The 20,599-nt window shown below is 42.3% G+C and overlaps 1 protein-coding gene across 6 annotated transcripts in view; it reads right to left on the bottom strand.

Annotated features, from left to right (window-relative positions):
* Positions 1–539: 539 nt before the first annotated feature.
* GJC1 (gap junction protein gamma 1) overlaps positions 540–20,599 on the bottom strand; it is a 42,782-nt gene continuing 22,722 nt past the window's right edge. For 5 of the 6 annotated variants that reach the window (XM_039220052.1, XM_039220056.1, XM_039220055.1 and 2 more), the window contains 2 exons: positions 7,141–7,214; positions 540–6,193 (listed from right to left, as the gene is read on the bottom strand). In XM_039220052.1, the coding sequence (XP_039075983.1) occupies positions 4,995–6,173 (1,179 nt within the window). In that variant the 5' untranslated portion in view covers positions 6,174–6,193; positions 7,141–7,214 and the 3' untranslated portion in view covers positions 540–4,994. Of the gene's footprint in view, positions 6,194–7,140; positions 7,215–13,558; positions 13,712–20,599 lie in introns of those variants that run through there. The other variant, XM_039220058.1, reaches the window with a different exon arrangement.

Raw genomic sequence — 20,599 nt, 5'->3', positions numbered from 1 at the left:
CAGCGGGCATTTTTGCCATAGACGCTACCCTCCTAGCCCCCCCCCACCTCCTTCCCAGAAGGCACATTAGCCCTGCCAAGACCGGTGTGGGGCTGCAGGGAACACGCCCTCTCAGGAGGCCTTCCTTTTGGAGAAAAGGCCCTGAGAACTAGAGGAGCGGGACAGGTTGTGCTCCCAGCTTCTGTGCTTAGACTCCAGCCTCCCCACTCCTGCACAAGGCCGCGTACCCTTCCCAGATTTAGGATGCCAGGAACATGCCAATCCGTGTAGCCACAGCAATCCCTGGAGTTGTAGAACTCAGCTGTGAAGAAGGGCACGTTTTGAGCCCAAGCCATTTACTTGGAAGTTTTTCTGTCATGCGTTCCCACTGAGATCAATTTACAGGTGAACATACTAGGAGAGATTTTCATATCAGGTTTTCTGAATAAACCATTAAGCTCTCAGCTACTATTTTATACAAAGAATGGGGTAAAATCCTCCATATGACATTTACTGGCAGCCGAGTTCTCAAGTTTGGGAAAAGATGCACAGACCACAAATGAATCTTCTAAACTGTATTTGGAACTCACAAAACATTTGGAACTGACACATCTTCCTAGAGACAAGGCCCCGAGCACAGAAGTCTGTCCCCACCATAAAAAGTTTCACATTAACTGTACAGAACAAAATTAGCAACGAGTGATCTTTGGCACTAGAATGGGTAATTCCTTAGCTGTTCATACAACATCCAAACTGCACACATGACATTAGATTGCTGGTTAACAGTTGAAGTTTATGTTTAAATGGTCTTAAAAAGCTAGAAGTCCTAGCCAAGTTTTTCAGTATCAATATGCTAACCGTATCCAATACTTAGTGCCTGAGGTAGAGACTTCTGTAAGAGCTTTATTAAAGAAAACACAATCAGAAAGTACAATGAAGAAAAATTTCCACTCTTGGAAGCATATAGCCAATGCCTTTGCTAGTTCAACAAGCCAACCTGGAAATGTAAAATGCTTACCCCTTTCATTTCTGCAGAGACTTTGCATGGGAGTAAGACTTTCTTTTGTTTGGACTCCTGCATTATAGAATACTATGGATTGCCTCTTTTTAAAAAGTACGATTATTAGGGTGGAATGTGCATGAACCAAACTCACTTAACATTATTATTTAAAACAACACAATTGCATTAGGGACAAGTAAAATCTTTTAGTCTCTCCATGATGTGTGGCCAGAATGTAACGTTTAGTTCCAAACTCTACATTGTAGAGGTGCCGGGGGCTTTCTTATTTTCAGGTGGTAAGGCTCTTCATGAGATTACATGATTTTATACAGATACAATTAATCTAATACCTGGAATCTTCCAATCAAAATGGCCTGTAACTGTGTATCTTGGACTTTCAGGTCTTTTCTTCAGTCAAGAAAGACCCTTCCTTTATAAAAAGGCATTTCTTGAAGTAGGTTCAAGTATAACATACTCACCTTTTACTGCAAGCTAGCTGGCCAAAAATTCATCGTAAACTGTAGATGTTATTTTTAGAGGTATACGGTCTCTTAAATGAGACAGAAGGAATAAAGCATGGACATTTATAAGCTGAAAGGGTAAAGCATCAGTATGACTAACGGGAATGACATTTAAGTCCATTCTTGGTATGAACGGCTTAAAGCCAAGTGTTTTAAGCCACCTGTGACCCTGTGATGGAGAGCATTGGAGTCTTACAACCATCATGTAGTTTTGTCAACTATTTTTTCCTTGAAGATCCAAGTTCAGACACATGACCACTAGTTGGTTTTTCTTAGTATATGTGCTGCCGAAGCGAGCACATTGGTTTTTAAATACCTTTACCATAGGCTCTAACTACTTCATAAACACTTCTGAGAAGTAGCTCCCGGAACTTGGAAAAGTCAGGTGAACTGCCTGATGTCACACCATTAAGAAATGACAGAGTTAAGGTACCGAAGAAGGACTCTTTTTTCTCTTTAAGACATGGGCGGCCTTCTACAAGCCAGATTATGTGGGAGTTGGCGGGGCCGTGAAGACCATTTTCGATGGCAAATTTCATTTTTATCAAAAGTATTTTTTTTACAGATTAGTCAAGGAAAATCCCCAGAAAAACGGACTTCAAATGAGATAACATACTTGTGGTTTTCAGTGAGCAAATACAGAAATAGGAAAAACTAAGTCACAAGGCAAAGAAAAGTCACAAAGTGAACACTAACACTCTTTAAGAGAATGTTATCTAACCCCCCTTCAAATTCGAATTAAGAAAAAAGCCTGTTGTATACATCTCTTCTGAATAACACATTTTAACACAGATGATGAGCCAAACACACACACCACAACTGAATAAATCCAACAGTATATTGAGAAATATAAACATGTTGACCGTATCCTGGTTCTAGTAGATGAAGGGGCTAAACACTCAACTATTTAGAGAAGCAAGTGTCATAGGACAGGCATGCCTTTGCGGCTTATTTCCAAGGGATGTGATTTTGATAGGAAAAAAAACAAAACCTGCTGACACACATTTTTATACTAATACCTGCAAGTTCCAGAATAACCAGAATGATATTTTTATAGATTCGACGTAGACCCAATTCATGGGTTAAGCTAGCCCCCCATAGGGCCATTTTCCTAATGGAGGTCCATGACATGCCATTAGGGATGAGAATGGCTTTGGCAAACTCCCACGTTCAAAGGCTGAAAGAAATGTACCAAGAAACAGCAGTGAGAGTTGGGAACTCTGTGTCATAGTTAAAACTTTGGTGAGAGAACAGACTTGCACATGTGAAGTGACTTAGGATATCTCCCTATAAACTTTAAGATGTTGGGAAGAATTATCCGGACACAAAACAACATTCTCAACGGAACAAGCCAAGAGGAATCGCCGAGGGCACTGTTTGTAAGGAACTAAGTGGATGCTTCTGGCGCTACTTGTCTTTGCCTGGCATTTCTGCTCGACTCCTTTCCTCTCTGTCACTCTCGAGTCCCCAGCCTTTCCGTGGGCGAAGCCACTGTCTCCTTCAGGCTCTGTGTAGATGTGCGTTGAGTGTCTGTGAATCTTCTGTCCTTTGGTTAAGAAATCTCCTTGAAGCTCTAGTGACACAAGAATGACCTGATAAATCTTCACCTTAGCTGTGCTTAGGTGTTTAACATCTTGCTTGTTTTCTAAGAATAAGCACTTGAATTTCCTTATAAAACACTTGGTATGATGGAAGCTGCGTACATCTGCTAACGATCCGGCCACGTCAGGTCTATTGTTTTGTGAAATTCCCCTTCAGTCTCTCCTGAGTTTACTTTCTGCTGAAGGTGTTTAGAGAGTCCAAGGAGTGTGTCTAGGCTAAAATTTATAGATTGGGGGGGGGGGGGGAAAAAGGCTAATGCATGGCTAGAAGAGAAGTGGACATTTTCCTGAGTAGAACAAGTAAAGAAATGAAAAAGAAACATCCAAAGGGTGCTGGTCCGGGATTCTCCTAAATAATAAAGAACTGACATTTTAAAATTAAGACATAAAAAATAATACTTTTGTAATTTCAAAGTCAGAGGCGGCTTGTTTTCTATGAGAAAAGAGTGAGACACTCCAACTGAAAAGATCCCTGGGAAGCAAAGGCCCCTTCCTTTAAGGTTCTGCTCACCAGCTCATAAACTATAAGACAAACGATGTGAACGGGCTGGGAGAGCTTTGCTCTCCAACATAATATAGGCCTGAAGATATCAATGAAATACTGCGTATCACAAGTGTTATGTGAACATTAATGCTGGTCATTAACAAACAGATATGCCTGTAGGGAATGAATTCTGAAATTCTCTTCAGGTCTATTTACAGGCCGTTCTGACCGGTCTTCCACACAGAAATCTACACTGGCAGAAGTACAGAAATGATCAAAGTTACATGGCAAATTACCAAAAAAAAAAAAAAAAAAAAAAAGAAAAAGAAAAAAGAAAAAGGAATTCGGATTTGGGCCTTCTGCCACATGCAATACAAACGGCTCAGAGTATTTTTAGCCTATGAGGGAATTTTTTTTATTTCCAATGTTAACATCCAAAGAAAATATCCGACCCTGGTTTCTTGAAACCAGAGAGGCAGATTTCTGGATAGAGATTTAAGGCGAATCAAATAGGTCCACATAGTAGGGCTCATTTTCCAGGCACAGCTTTGCCATAGAGGAATCTTAGTAACACCTCTGGTCAGGGCTGCCACACTGCTCCCAGACTGGGGACACCTTTGAGAATCGACCTTTTGGAAGAACCTAAATTATGTACACACCGTCAAGGCATATGCTGCCAATCCTTGATAATGAGAGGAATCCTGCAGTTAATCATCAATATTCTCTGAAAATACAAACAGGTTTGCAAAGACTGGAGACAGGTTTGGGTAGGTGAATAAGGTTCAGAGATTTCTTAAGTAAAGGAGAAAAGATCTCAGCCTCCTTCTACTGTGGACTTTCTTTCCAAGACTGAAAACTGATGCTTCCTCCTCTGGCTCCTTACGTATCCGAAATCTTCCCTGCAACGCGAGAGGCACTTTTATTAGGTATGGCGTCTATTAAAACTTTAAACCCAGGGTGGAATTTGCTGAACAAAGTAATAACACTAGCCTAATAGGCATTACCTGAAGGACTTTTTTTCCTTTAATATAAAAGTATAACTATAGTGGTCCAATATACAAATACAAAAGAAAGTTCTCAGACTAAAAAAAATGTACCATAATACTGTACATACAAAAACTTTTCAACAAGAATGATTTAAATATTATCTCTTTTTTCCCAGATCTGGAAGACATAAATGTAAAGTTCCATAACAGTATTATTGCTGAAATATGTGCCCAGGAACTCAGTGTTCCTCCTTTTCTCCCCCTTGTCCCAGCCCCGCTTTCAGAGTCCCCTGAGCGTCGGTCATGAGCCAGCGGCATCCCTGAAGATAAGCAGAGCCAAATGTTTACTCAGCGGAGGCCATTACTCAGGGAGCGCCGCTTACCGCGAGCTGCGAAGAGCGCAAGCTTCAAGCCCGGCCAGGATTAAATCCAGACGGAGGCCTTCCCATCCCCTGATTTGCTACTAGCACTGCTCTTGTTGGACCCGGCTTTGGCTTTCTTCTCCCGGGGGCCGTCGGGGTTGTTCTGGTGGCCGTGGGCCTGGATCGCTAGGTCCAGGCGCTCCTGAGCCATTTTGACCTCCCGCTGCAGGGTCTCCAGGTCCGCGGGGAGGTTCTCCTCGTGGCTGCCGTACTGCTGTTCCTGGGCGATGTTGGCCTTGTTCTGCTTGTACGCAATCTTAGCGTTGGACAGCTCGGTGTACTGAATTTGATCCGGTTTGACGGCAACGTTATAGCCAGGGGGAGCAGACGGCGTATTCCAAGTGAAGGGGTAATTATAAGCACCCGGATCATCCAGTTTCCTCCTTTTATTGTTTAGTGAGTCCCGAATTGTCCCAAACCCTAAATGAAGCATTTCCCAAAAGTTCAGCAGGAGGCAAAGGCCTGTGACACCATACATTATCAGGAGGAAGATGGTCTTTTCGGTGGGCCTAGAAATAAAGCAGTCTATCTTATGAGGACAAGGAAGTCTACTGCACACATAAAACGGGTGGACTTGGAAGCCATAGAGAAAATACTGCCCTATCAGAAAACCCACCTCGAACACGGTCCTTATCAGCAACTGCAGCACGTAGATCTTCATCAGCCCGTCCTCCTGGATCTGCCGGCGGCCGTCATGCTTGGGTTTAGGTTGGCTCTGCACTTTATTTTCTTTCTCATTTTCCAGTTCCATTTCTGGATACATCATGGGATCCTCTTCATGGTCGTCTTCCGTTTCTTCCAGAGCCCGGTGCTGTTTCCAGCGCACTGCATAGGGCTTGCCCCGAGCTCCTTTCTTGTCTGCTTCGCTCTGCTCCATCTTGGCAATCTTATGAATGGCATAGCCCAGGTACATCACCGAGGGCATTGCCACCAGAATGATCTGGAATACCCAGAAGCGCACGTGGGAGAGGGGCGCGAAGGCATCGTAGCAGACATTCTCGCAGCCCGGCTGCTCCGTGTTGCACACAAATTTGCTTTGCTCGTCATAATAGATGGACTCTCCTCCCACCGCCGTAAGGACAATCCGGAAGACAATCAATATAGTGAGCCAGATCTTCCCCACGAATGTGGAGTGGTTGTGGATCTCCTCCAGCAGGCGAGTCAGGAAGCTCCAGCTCATGGTGGTGGAACTGGTTTGCCCTGATAAAAATGGGAAAATGTCAAAGAAAAAGCAACAAATAGGAAAATCTGAACAACTTAATTTTTCGTCGACATCTCTAGGAACTACTCTTTTGAATACTTGAAATCTCACTTTAAGGCTCATGTTAGAAGCCTAATCAGAATAAAGAGCATCCTGCTCCCTACGACCCCCCAGGGAAGACAACTGACCTCAGTCTGTGAGCACGACTTTGGACCTACCGACTCCTAGAAGTCTGGTTAGCCTTCATGGCTTCACTAGTTTCAAAGGTAAAACTGTAGCTAACATCGGAGATGTGTTTCTCAGACCCAGCCTACTGGATTCTTCATGTATATGATTATTTCATAAGCCTTCTTTGTGAGATACAAAGAAGAAAGTAGTGAGAGGTGTAGCTATTCTGTCCTCTCGTGGTAAGACTCTCACTGAGAACATCATGGGGGACACTTGGGTTGGACCCCATTGTGAAGAGGTACCTTATTAGGAAATTTAAATTTTGGACCTGGTGACAAAGTATTAAAAAGAATTAAGGAGACGATACAGCTGCAAATAACTGGCAATGATCGAGAACGAAAACAGAAGGCAGAAAGGAACTAGGAAGACGCTCTCTGGCTAGACTGCACAAGATAGCAGATTCTAGAATTCTGTATACAGCTGTATTTGGTTTGTGGTAGATTTATGTTTGCAAACTGAACTGTCAGGACATTAAATCCAATCCACAGGCAAATCCATTCAAAACAGCATTTTGAAGGCCAGTTTTATTCTGAGATTCTTAGATCTATATGCCCAGCATCCGGGTAACAATCATCTAAATGAGACGACGTATATACAATCCCTAATGCGACCCCTGACACAAAGCACACTTCTCTCTCCTTCTCTTCTTCCCACTCCCAGTTTCCTTTTGTAGATTATAGGTGATTATCAGCACCAAAGAAGTTTAAATATACTTTACCTGTTACTCAGAACTTGTTATTCAGAATTTTCTTAGAGAAATGATGTTTTGCTTATAACTTTTCCAGATTCCCTCTGGAAGGAAAAAAGACAAGAGAAGGTCACCAGCTTCCTCCTACAGAAAATGATCAATCATTAAAATGCCATTTTCAGGAAGAAACAAGTTTTCTATGGAGCACAGGGATTAATCAGCATGAGGAAGAAACATGCTTGAGTTTGAATCCCTCCAAATATTCCTCCCAATACATGTGGTAGGAGAAACTACATTTAACAGTGACCCAAAGATTAAGTCACTATAGTCTAAGGACCTATGACAGGAAGATGAGTCATTCTTGAAAACATGAAGCAGATCAACTCTGGCACCTATAGGAAAAAGCCAAAGAAGAAAAATCTCAACAAATGCAAACTGGGTCACAAAAGGCCCTGTGAAAATCTTCACCCTGGATGCTCTAGTCCCCTTCTATTCCTTGGAGCAGCTAACACCTCTCACCAGATTTGAATGGCCAACAATGAGCAAGCTGTTTAGTTACAACACCCAACAGCTGGCCCTCAGTCACTCGGACGCTTGAATCCACTGGAAGTGATTTATGGCTTCACACAAAGAAACTGCTCACAGAAAGAAAACACCTGCATCTGTATTGTGATTGAAAAAAAAAAATCACCCAGGGGTGTCTGGCTGACTCAGTCAGTGGAGCGTGTGACTCTTGATCTTGGAGTTTTGGGTTCAAGCCCCACATTGGGTATAGAGATTACTGAAAAATAAAATCTGGGCGAGGGGAGCACCTGAGTGGCTCAGTTAGTTGAGTGACTGACTCTTGGTTTCAGCCCAGGTCATGATCTCATGGTTTGTGGGTTCAAGTCCTGGGTAGGTCTCTGTGCTAACAGTGCAGAGCCTGCTTGGGATTCTCTCTCTCTCTCTCTCTCTCTCTCATCAATCTCTCTGCCCATCCCCCACTCTCTCAAAATAAATAAACTTAAAAAAAAAAAGGCAGATAGTACAGGCAGCTACATAACACAGAAGTAGCAAGATTACATGCAGCAAGATTACACGCAGAATCTGACCACACAAGCATCTCATCACTTCTCTCACTGAATATACAAGTCATAAAACCACAAAAGAGTAATATGCAATCTTTAAATGGTGACATCAGTCAAGTTTCTTTTTTTTAAATTTTTTAATGTTTTATTTATTTCTGAGAGAGAGAGAGAGAGAGAGAGACAGCGTGAGCAGGGGAGGGTCAGAGAGAGAGGGAGACACAGAATCTGAAGCAGGCTCCAGGCTCTGAGCTAGCTGTCAGCACAGAGCCCGACGCAGGGCTCAAACCCACAAACTGTGAGATCATGACTTGACCCGAAGTCGGACACTTAACCGAGCCACCCAGGCACCCTGACATCAGTCAAGTTTCTAACACAGAACTCCCGTAATGATTCACACCAAGTTCAGACTCAGATTTTTCCAAACACCACCTCTAGAGCATTTTCCCTAAAGCCTGAAATTCTATATATTCCAATTAGTCAAAATTATCACTGTATAACTGTTAGAAAACTCATCCCCTACACCTCCCTCCGTACCAAAGACCAACAAATATCTTTTTAGTGGTTATTGTGATGAAAGAGTTCTCAATGGTTTAGCATCTCATAGAATAATCTACTTTTTTTGGGGGGGGGGAGGAAGAATGAGTGATATGTCTTCAGAGCTTATAAAGCGGCAATTTATACACATACAGAAGTAGGCATCGTACCCTGGTTAAGATAAAGGCTAGACTTAGAAAATGCTGAACCCTAAGAACTTGGCTTCCTGAGGGGAATCATAAATGCCACAGTCCCCTGTACCCATACCTGAGAGACAGAGAGAGAGAGAGAGAGAGACAGTGTGAGCAGGGGAGGGTCAGAAAGAGAGGGAGATACAGAATCTAAAGCAGGCTCCAGGCTCTGAGCTGGCTGTCAGCACAGAGCCCGACATGGGGATTGAACCCACGAACCGTGAGATCATGACCTGAGTCAAAGTCGGACGCTTAACTGACTGAGCCACCCAGGCACCCCTAGAAGTGATGTGTTTAATAACTTAACTCCAACATCTCATAAAATGGGTAACAGGAAATTTAAAAAAAAAATTTTTTTTAACAGTTATTTTTGAGAGAGACAGAGCACAAGTGGGGAGGGGCAGAGAGAAAGAGGGAGACACACAATCTGAAACAGGCTCCAGGCTCTGAGCTGTCAGCACAGAGCCCAATGTGGGGCTCGAACCCACCAACTGTGAAATCATGCATGACCTGAGCTGAAGTCGGACGCCCAACTGACTGAGCCACCCAAGAGCCCCAGGAAATATTCCTTCTATATAACCATGGGTTGGGGCGCCTGTGTGGCTTAGTCGGTTGAACATCCAACTCTTGATTTTGGCTCAGGTCTTGATCTCAGGGTCCTGGGATCCAGCACCACACTGGGCTCCACCCTGAGCATGAAGCCTGCTTAATATTCTCTCTCTGCCCCTGCTGCACTTGCTCTCTCTCTCAAAATAAATAAACATTTTAAAAAACACGTAAGGGGCGCTTGGGTGGCTCAGTTGGTTAAGTGTTCAACTTGAGCTCAGGCCATGATCTCACGGTTTGTGAGTTCGAGCCCCACATGGGGCTGTCTGCTGTCAGCACAGAGCCTAATTTGGATCCTGTCTCTCTCTGCTCTTCCTTTGCTCGCGCTCTCCCTCTCTCTCAAAAATAAACATTAAAAAACATTTTTTTAAGTAAATAGAATAAAATAACAATGGGCTTCCTGAAACGAATGGCAGTGTCACCACTGTTGTCATCAACCAATGAGTCAATAGATTTTTCTTTGACACTCTTTCCAAATCCCTTTCCTTTCCTTCCAAGCATTAAGAGAATGGCTTAAATACCAGAGTATACTACTCCGAGGATGGGGGGAGATGGAGGGAGAGAATACAGAATGAGTAAAAGGGTGGGTTCTGGAATTGACGTTTCTAAGAAGAAATGTGTCATTGCCACGTGTGGTCTCACTGTGTTCCTGTTCCACTACAGTTCCCTTTCTTCTGAACCATTTTGGGCTCTCCTATCAGAAACCTAAAAGCCAGGACAGTCTTCTCTGACTTCCCCTTTTCAGCAAACAGACACGAATACACAATGGGGAGTGAGAGTATGCAATTAACCTGTGAATGGCTCTCACGGACACATAAGAATCATTTCCATACTTCATCTTTTGAAGAAAGTGCCATGGGAGCGCAGGGGGTGGGGGGCACAGAAGGAGCACACGGGAGCACAAGAGGAGGGGATGGCAAGCACCTCAATGTTTTTTCTAAGAAAGCCCCAATTAAGTACATTTGTACTTAATATCTTCCTGAAAAAATATATTCTTTATGCTTTGGTTGAATTTATCTATAGACAAATTCTAGGAAGCAGGATTATTAGGTCACAGGAAACGTAAATCTGCATGGTTCTTGCTTTATACTGTCATCCAACTTTTAAACAAAAAAATTTTTTAAATATTCATTTCTGAGTGAGAGACAGAGCATGAGAAGGGGAGGGGCAGAGAGAGAGGGAGACACAGAACCCCAGACAGGCTCTAGGCTCTAGGCTCTGAGCTGGCAGCACGGAGCCCAACACAGGGCTCGAACCCACAGACCATGAGATCATGACCTGAGCCAAAGTCAGACGGACGCTTAAGCGACTAAGCCTCCGAAGCACCCCGTATGTTGTTTTATTTTTTTTCTTAATATTTTATTTTTTAAGTAATCTCTATACCCAACATGAGGCTCAAACTTACAACCCCAAGATCAAGAGTCACAGTTTGCCAGCCAGGTGCTCCTCAATTTATATATTTTTAATATACCAAGACATACTTCCCCCATATCCTTCCCCGCTTCCTGGGTTATTTCTAGCCTTTTGCCCATTTATTTGCAGAAAATATTTTTTTAATTTTTATTAAAACAATTTTTAATGTTTATTTTTGAGAAAGAGGGAGAGAGAGAGAGAGACACACACACAGAATCCAAAGAGGGCTCCTAGCTCCAAGCAGTCAGGACAGAGCCTAATGCAGTATGAACTCAGGAGTTGTGAGATCATAACCTGAACCGAAGTCGAACGCTTAACTGACTGAGCTCCCTGGGTGCTCGATGCCGAATATACTCTAATATAGTATGGACACTAATCATTTGGCTTTTAACATAACACTTCACTTTATTGTCTTCCTTTAATTTTTATTTTTTTAATGTTTATTTATTTTGAAAGAGAAGGAGAGTGCAAGCAGGAAGAGGCAGAGAGGGGGGGAGGGAGAGAATCCCAAGCAGGCTCTCGACTGTCAGCATGGAACCTGACGTGGGGCTCGATCTCATAAATTGTTGAGATCATGACTTGAGCCAAAATCAAGAGTCTGAAGTTTAACCGACTGAGCCACCCAGGCATCCCTCAAATTTTCTTGTTTTTATATAGTCCATCAGTCAATTTCTTGCATAAATTCAAAAGTGGAAAAAACTATTCCTCCTAGGATGACTTTTTAAGTAAAGACTACTATAATTCACGGTAGCCCATAATTCAAAAGGATTCACACAAACGAAATAACACACACTGAAAAAAATCTTGTTTGCTTATATAACTTTTATTGGACATAAACCAAATGTGCTATTTTTAGTCCATTTTCCAAATAACTAAAGTTACAAATCTACCTTGTCTTATCCTAGAAAACAGAATTTTAAAAATTAGTTGGCATAAACATGGTAATAAATTACATAATTCCCTCCCAAATACTTTGCATTTGAAGTTTTCTATGGTTATCAGGATCAAGCCAAGTTTACCACATTTTCCTGTAAAATAGAACTCCTAGGATTTTTGAAGATTAAATACAAAGCAAATTATTTGGATTATCCCAGGAGGTAGATTACATGATTGGATCCCTTCTAAAGATGAAGAAATGAGATCAAGAAAGCTTACAAAATTGCCTAAGACCATACAGTTATTAAAGCGGTGAAGCCAGAATCTGAAGTCAGCCAGTCTTGCTCCAGAGTCTGGGCTCTTAACCACCAGTGAGGAATTATACTACAGATAGAACTACATATAGGTTTCCATGTGAACACAGAAGGGTGAACTTAATCCCAATCTTTGGAATCAGAATTAAACTAAATAATAAGTTCACAGATCGGGGCGCCTGGGTGGCTCAGTCAGTTAAGTGTCCCAACTTTGGCTCAGGTCATGATCTCACGGTTTGTGAGTTCGAGCCCCATGTCGGGCTCTGTGCTGACAGCTCAGAGCCTGGAGCCTGCTTCGGACTCTCTCTCTCTCTCTCTCTCTCTCTCTCTCTCTCTCTCTGCCCTGCCCCTGCTTGTGTTCTGTGGGTCGCTCTCAAAAATAAACATTTAAAAAATTTTTTTAAAAAAAAATAAATTCACAAAGATCAAAAGGGGAAATTTCAGAGTTTAAGATCTTATGTACAGAATGAACTCAAAGGCAAACAAAAAGAAAAAACTCAGGTTTCTTGGCAGTTGGGACAGAATACTAAAACTAGAAAAGAGGTATCTCCAACAGAAATGGTTTAATTACTTATTTAATTAGTAAGCTTATAGGTTTACTTACTTACTTGGGCACTGAGAATTAGGGACAAGAGAAGTTGGTAAACTCCATTCAGAAGACACCGGGTCGGACGTGCCAGTGTCCTGTACGAGGGGGGACAGTCAGATGGCGCGCACATGCGGAGCTAGGAGCCGGGCCAGCCCACGAGGCAGGCACTGGGACTCCCGATGCGGCTGGACTCTTGGGGTCACTGCATCCGACCGGGAGCCCCTGGATGTTGTATATCTTTCACCTCTGCTTCCCTAGCTTCCAGCCCAATAAGGGGCACATTTTAAGGGCTAAATAAATGTTTAACAGATGAATAAATACATTCCTATGGGGCCTGCTTTATACTTACTACAATCTTTCTACTTTTTTTTCTCCTAGAAAACAAATTCCCACTGCATTGGCCTGTCCATAAAACGAATCAGCAGCCTCAAGAGGTAATGAGCCGTGGTTCACAGGACAGTAATTTAAGCAGAAAATGGGCTGGTGTATGGAGTGTTGGGTAACACAACGGCCTAGAAATTAATAATTTTCACTTCAAAGTTTTGTTTTTAATCTTGGTTCAACACCTTTCAGAAAACCATTTGCTTATTTTTTCCCTAGTTGTCTCCCTTTCCTGTTTCCCACAATTTTCTCTTTAAAACCTCTACCTTAACTCCCCCAATCCCAGCCTGATTCCAAATTTTCAGATGCTCTTACATTCCTCTTCACTGAGGACAGTAAATGCCAACAGATGGAAACGCTCTCAACTTTCTTTCCTTCCTATTTAAAAACCAGACAAAATCCATGAAACAACAGTTATTGGACACTAAAGAACAGGCAGCACGGACAGGGAAACTACCAGGGATTGTTCTAGCTTACGGCAGGGAGAGTCTCCAGGCTGCAGAGCAGGGGGGCGGGCACCCCGAGAAGCCGGCTGACTCCTTGAATTGAGAAGACAGAGCACACACTTTGGAGAGGCCAACGGAGCTGGAGTTCCCAGGGCGCAGCAGTACCGGCGAGGAGGCAGCTGCCCAGAGAGCAAGCTCTGGGGATGGGCGGACCACTGTCCTCGGACTGCCGGCCAGTGAACGCCTGTGAGACAATGACCGCAGGAGGGGTATGCGCGAGAAGGAACCATGCAGCACGACCCCCCAGCTCTCACACGCGGCAGGAAACGTCTGTGCTCTTACACGTCAGGGTGCGAGCACATCCCACACGTGGGGCACGAAGCCGAGTAACGGAAAAGGCAACGCCTCAGAAGTGGGGCATCATTAGCTCTGGACTAAAGTTGTTCTACCACGTTCCCCCCAACAAAGTTGAAAAGCAAACCCTTAAGGGACGCCTGACTAGCTCAGTCAGATAAGCATCCGACTCTTGGTTTCAGCTCAGGTCATGATCTCAGGGTGTGGGATAGAGCCTAGAGACTGCTTAAGATTCTCATTCTCTCTCTCTCTCTCTCTCTCTTTGCCCCTCTCCCCTGCTTACATGCGCTCTATTTTAAAAAAAGAAAAATATATACACTTTAAAAAGATAATTAGCTGTTTAAGGCAAAAAAGCAACAATTTGTTATTGTGGGAATTATCTTTCTTAAAAAAAATTTATTTTTAAGTCATTTCCACATCCAACATGGGGCTTGAACTCACAACCTTGAGATCAAAAGTCCCATGCTCCACCAACTGACACAGCCAGGTGCCCCTGGAATTTATATTTCTTATCACACTTCTTTTGCATAGAAGTAGTAAAACAATAGAAGACAACATCACAAAGAGCAGAGAGAAAGGAAATGGAAATATACTGTTGTAAGGTTATCATACAATACAAGAAGTGATTTAATATTGAAAGCAGACTGTAATAACTTAAAAGATGGCTATAGGAAATCCAAAATTAACTATTAAAATAACAAAACAATGTTACAGCTAATAAACCAATGAAGGACATACTATGGAATCAAAAATAAATGAGACAAAGAGAATAAATAGGAAGATGGTGGATTAAAACCCTATGATAGTAACAATCACATTAAATGTAAACAGGGTAAATATTTAATTAAAAGGCAGAATTTGGGGTGCCTGGGTGGCTCAGTCAGTTAAGCATCTGACTTCAGCTCAGGTCATTATCTCACAGTTTATGAGTTCAAACCCCACATTGGGCTCTGTGCTGACAGCTCAGAGTCTGGAGCCTGCTTTGGATTCTGTGTCTCCCTCTCTCTCTCTAAATGGCAGAAACTGTCAAACTAAATAAACAAGATCTAACTATATACTGCTTACACAGCAATCCTCTTTAGGTATAAAGCCACAGAGGTTAAAAAGCAAAACTATGGAGAAAGATGTAACATAGTAACAGTAATGAAAAGAAAGGAGTTAATGCTGTGACTGAGAGTCTGACTCTTAATTTCAGCTCAGGTCATGATCTCGAGGTTTGTGGTATTGAGCCCCACGTCAGGCTCTGTGCTAACATCATGAAGTCTTCATAGGATTTGCTCTCCCTGTCTCTCTGCCCCTTCCCTGCTTGCTCGCTCTCTCTCAAAATAAATATTAAAAAAAAAGACAGGGCCCCTGGGTGGCTCAGGCTGTTAAGCTTCCAACTCTTGATTTCAGCTCAAGTCATGATCTCACAGTTTAGGAGATTGAGCCCCACATTGGGCTCTGTGCTAGCAGTGTGGAGCCTATTTGGGATTTTCTCTCTCTGCCTCTCTCTCACGTGTTCTTTATATAAATAAATAAATAAATTTTATTTACAAATTTAATTAAGGAGGAGAAGTAACTCTGTATTATGAGAAAAAGTATTTCAGAGCAAGGAATAACCTGAAAGGTCCTTTCACAATAATAAAAGGGTCAATTCATCAATACGACATAAAGTTATCACATGCTTATATACATATCAACAGAGCCTCAAAAGAGAGGAAGCAAAAACTGATAGAACTAAGAAGAACAATTGACAAACCCTACCATTAATAGTTGGGAGATTTCAATACCGATCACTCACAGAATCATTCACAGAATAAACAGTAAGCATATAAAAGATAAACACTATTTACTATCAACCACTAAACGACCAGTTGAGTACACTGGTTTAGAGTACGCTCCACCCAACAGCAAAAAAATTCACAATTTTTTCAAGGACACAAAGAACATGTACTGAGACAGACCATATTCTAGGCCTTTATCCAAAGTCTCAATACATTTAATATTATTCGAATCATACAAAGTATGTGCTCTGATCACAATGGAATTAAACTGGAAATCACTCAAATTTACTATCTTCCCCTAGTCTCTCTCTTATCATCGAAAAAATCTCCACATGAATGACCCCTAAAGAACTGTTTTCCTCTTCTCCTCCACCCTCAAAATACACCTCCCTAAATTTCCATGACCAATTAATAACATTTTTTTCTTTTTTCAGAAAGCAATCTTTACTTTCCCTATAAACAAACAAGGGACGCCTGGGTGGCTCAGTGGGGTAAGCACCTGACTGTGATTTCAGCTCAGGCCATGATCTCATGGTTTGTGAGATCAAGCCCCACATCAGGCACTGCACGGACAGCACAGACACTGCATGGGATTCTCTCTGTCTCTCACACACTCACACTCTCTCAAAAATAAACATGGGGCACTTGTGTGGCTCAGTCCGTTAAACGTTCAACTTCAGATCAGATCATGGTTTGTGAGTTCAAGCCCCAAATACAGCTCTCTGCTCTCAGGATTAAGGGTCTGCTTCAGATCCTGTCTCCTTCTCTCTGGCCCTCCCTGGCTTGTGTGAGTGCACATACCCACGTGTGCTCTCTCTCTCTCAAAAATATCTAACATTAACATAAACTTTTTTAAGAGAACACAATTTAGGATTCACTGAACACATATGCGCTAGGAAGCATACAGAGTGCTCATTTATTTTAATCCTCATAAAATCTTATCTTTTAGATAAGAGTCCAGTTCATGAAAATTAAGTAATGTAGACAAAGTCAGCTACCGGCAAAGGTTGGTTCAAACAGGCTGGTTTAACTCCAAAGTCTTCTATTTTTGCTATGCAGTATTTTCTTAACTCCTCCAATAAGGCATTAATTTCTTTCTCTCTCTTTTTTTAAATTTTTAATGTTTTATTTATTTCTGAGAGAGAGAGAGACAGCATGAGCAGGGGAGGGTAAGAGAGAGAGGGAGACACAGAATCTGAAGCAGGCTCCAGGCTCTGTGCTGTCAGAACAGAGCCTGATGCGGGGCTCAAACCCACGAACTATGAGATCATGACCTGAGCTGAAGTTGGACGCTTAACCGACTAAGCCACCCAGATGCCCCTAATTTCTAAATTATTCCCTCATAATGCTCTCAAATACATCATGCATATCTGAATCTGCATATGTAAAATATCTTAAGAATTGAAAACTACCTAAATGGCTAATAATTGATGATGAGTGGTGAAAAAACTATGGTAACATCTATGTGATGGAACAGTACAATACCAATAGGCCTAGATACTACCAATCTACCAAAACTACTTGCCGATAACTTCTACAGTGCCAAATTCAACGGTCAATTCTCTTATTCAACCTTCTAAGCTATATATTTTTTTAAAAGCTTAACTTTTTTGTTAAATTTCTAAAAATATTTTTGAGGGAGTGTGAGCAAGCGAGGGAAGGACAGAGAGAGAGGGAGACAGGATCCAAAGCGGGCTCTGTGCTGACAGCAGAGAGCCTGATTCAAGGCTCAAACTCACAAACCAGGAGATCGTGACCTGAGCCAAAATCAAGAGTCAGGTGCTTAACTGACTGAGTCACCCAGGTGCTCCTAAGCTGTATCTGATATACCTGATCACTCCTTCCTCTCCAAAGTACTTTTTTTTTCCACTTGGCTTCCCTGATACCATATTCTTCTGGTTCTTATTTTTCAGTTCCTATTTCAGTCTTACTTCTCCTTTTCTAAACTTTCTAAAATACATGTCCTGGTTTATCCTATCTTGTTACCCTATCCTTTTCCGTGTTCTTTGCAGGTTCCTCCAGCCAGAATTCAACCTGCAAATGATGTCCCATTTGCTTCAACATTTCCCTTGAACTTTAGGCCTGAAATTCAGCTGCCACTCTCCATCTCCTGGGTGTCTAACAGGCCGCATATTTAACATACCACAACCTGGGCCCTGAATGGCTCAGTCGGTTAAGCGTCCGACTTCGGCTCAGGTCATGATCACACGGATTATGGGTCTGAGCCCCGTGTTGGGCTCTGTGCTGACAGCTCAGAGCCTGGAGCCTGCTTCAGATTCTGTGTCTCCCTCTCTCTCTGATCCTCCCCTGCTCATGCTGTCTCTCTCTCTCAAAAATAAATAAAACATTAAAAAAAATAAAATCAGGAGTACCTAGGTAGCTCAGTCAGTTGAGCATCCCATGATCTCACGGCTCATGGGTTCAAGCCCCATATCAGGCTTGCTGCTGTCAGTGCAGAGCCTGCTTCAGATCCTCTGCCCACCTCTCCCTGGCCCTCCCTTGCTCATGTTCTCTCTCAAAAGGAAATAAAAAATTTGAAAAAAAAAAGAAAAAATGCTAAATGAAATAAGTCAAATACAAACAAGTCATACATTGTATGGTTCCACTTACATGAAATGTCCAGAACAAACAAACAAACTCAGAGACAGAAAGTAGACTGGTGGTTGGTTGTCTGGGGTTTTGGGAAATAGGATGTAACTATTAAAGGATACAGGGTATCTTTTTGGGATGATGAAAATCTGAATTAAGACAGTGGTGATGTCTTATATACACAACCTTGTGAATATACTAAAAACCATTAAATTGTACACTTTATTTTCTTCTAAATTAAAAACTTTATTTTTTGGGAGACAGAGAGAGAAACAGAGAGAGAGAGCGAGCGAGCAAGCGGCATAGGGGCAGAGAGATTGGGAGACACAGAATCCAAAGCAGGCTCCCTAATCCACGAACCTTGAGATCATGATCTGAGCCAAAGTCGAACACTTAACCAACTGAGCCACCCAGGCGAACCCTGAATTGTACGCTTATTTTAAAAGGATGAAATTTTGGGGCGCCTGGGTGGCTTAGTCGGTTAAGCGTCCAACTTTCGCTTAGGTCATGATCTCGCGGTTCGTGAGTTCGAGCCCCGTGTCGGGCTCTGTGCTGACTGCCAGCTCAGAGCCTGGAGCCTGTTTCGGTCTGTGACTCCCTCTCTCTCTGACCGTCCCCTGCTCACACTGTCTCTCTCTCTCTCTCCTAGAAATAAATAAAACATTAAAAAAAAATTTTTAAAAAAAGGATGAAATTTTAAGGCATATGAATTATACCTCAAAAACAAACTACTTTGTGATACAACTGTTCTATTGCATTGACAAAAATCCAGAAGTTGGGGAGGCAGCGGAGAGACAGATCTCATACGCTGCTGATGGGGCACAGGGGGCGGGGACAGCTCTGATGGCAAGCTGGTACTACCTAACAAAATTACAAGTCCATCTATCCTTTGACCGGCCATCTCACTGTTGGGAATAATCACCTTATAGCACTGTTTCTATAAAGAACTCAAATGTCCACTCCCTAGGAAATGGTTAAATGCACTATGGTCAATCCATTCAGCAGAATACCACGTGGCCATAAAAAATAATGAGGAATGCTCTCCTTGTATACAGAAAGACACCCAAGACATTTAATTACTGAGAATAGCAAGGTATATAAGTGTATACATTGGTATGCTGTTTGTGTAAGGAACGAAGAAAACCAATCTGTGTTTCTGCTTTTATTTCTACTAAAAAAACACAAGGGGGGCACCTGCCTGACTCAGTTGGAAGAGCATGTGATGCTTGATATCGGGGTCATGAGTTTGAGCCCCATATTGGGTGCAGAGAGTACTTAAATAAATACGTGAATAAACAAACTTTAAAAAAACACAAGAAAACTTAAAAGAAAAACTAATAAAAGTGGGAGAGGGGACTAAAGAAGATAGGGCAGTATCAACACTTTTGATTATGTATCTTTTTATACTGTCTTGTTTTTTGAACCAAATGAATAGACTGCCTTTTAAAATAAAATACCCCTAGGGGGCGCCTGGGTGGCTCAGTCGGTTGAGCATCCAACTTCAGCTCAGGTCATGATCTTGCGGCTGGCAGGTTTGAGCCCTGCGTCTGGCTCTGTGCTGACAGCTCAGAGCCTGGAACCTGCTTCAGCTTCCATGTCTCCTCCTCGTCTCTGTTCCTCCCCCACTTGCACTCTGTCTCTCTCTCAAAAATAGACATTACAAAAAACATTTAAAAGAAAATACACCCAAAGGCATTCCATGCCCTATAGAATAGTCTGCTTGACTTGGGGTGAAAAAATCCTTCTGTAAACTTTTTAACATTAAAACATTTTTTCCACAAAAACTCAATTGTTTTATAAAGTGTTCATCTTAATTTACTTCAAATTTTAAAAATCATTATTTATATTTTACATTAATTCACACTACGCGTTTTCATACATACATTTGTTGTTTCCTTTATTAAACCCATTTTCCCTGGACACCCTCACATTTGCTCCTGCTCCCTTCATTTATGCTTCTCTTCTGAGGTCACCTCCTGTGGTGACTCTTCTCCGACCACCTACCTATAACCACATCCCTCCATCACCCTCTATCCCCTCACCCTGCCTTTTGCCTTTGGAACTTATTTACGCTACCTATCTTTTCTTTGTTACAGGACTTTGTTCTTATATCCCTGGCTCTTAGAACAAGCAGCACCGGAATGACTGGAATAAATTTAAGTCTCTGCTCATTGATTTTCCTCCACTTTATTTTTCTTTAAGATTTTATTGTGGGGGGCACCTGGGTGTTTTAGTTTGTTGAGTGACCGACTCTGGATTTTGGTTCAGATCATGATCTCATGGTTCGTGGGATCGAGTCCCGTGGTGGGCTCTGTGTGCACAGTGAGGAGCCTGCTTGGAATTCTCCTTCTCCCTCTCTCTCT

This window comes from Hyaena hyaena, unplaced genomic scaffold (genome assembly GCF_003009895.1).
Source record: "Hyaena hyaena isolate Hyena2069 unplaced genomic scaffold, ASM300989v1 scaffold_856, whole genome shotgun sequence".
NCBI lineage: Eukaryota > Metazoa > Chordata > Mammalia > Carnivora > Hyaenidae > Hyaena > Hyaena hyaena.
The sequence above is the reverse complement of the archived record's forward strand: the minus strand, read 5'-3'. Positions and strand labels throughout refer to the sequence as shown.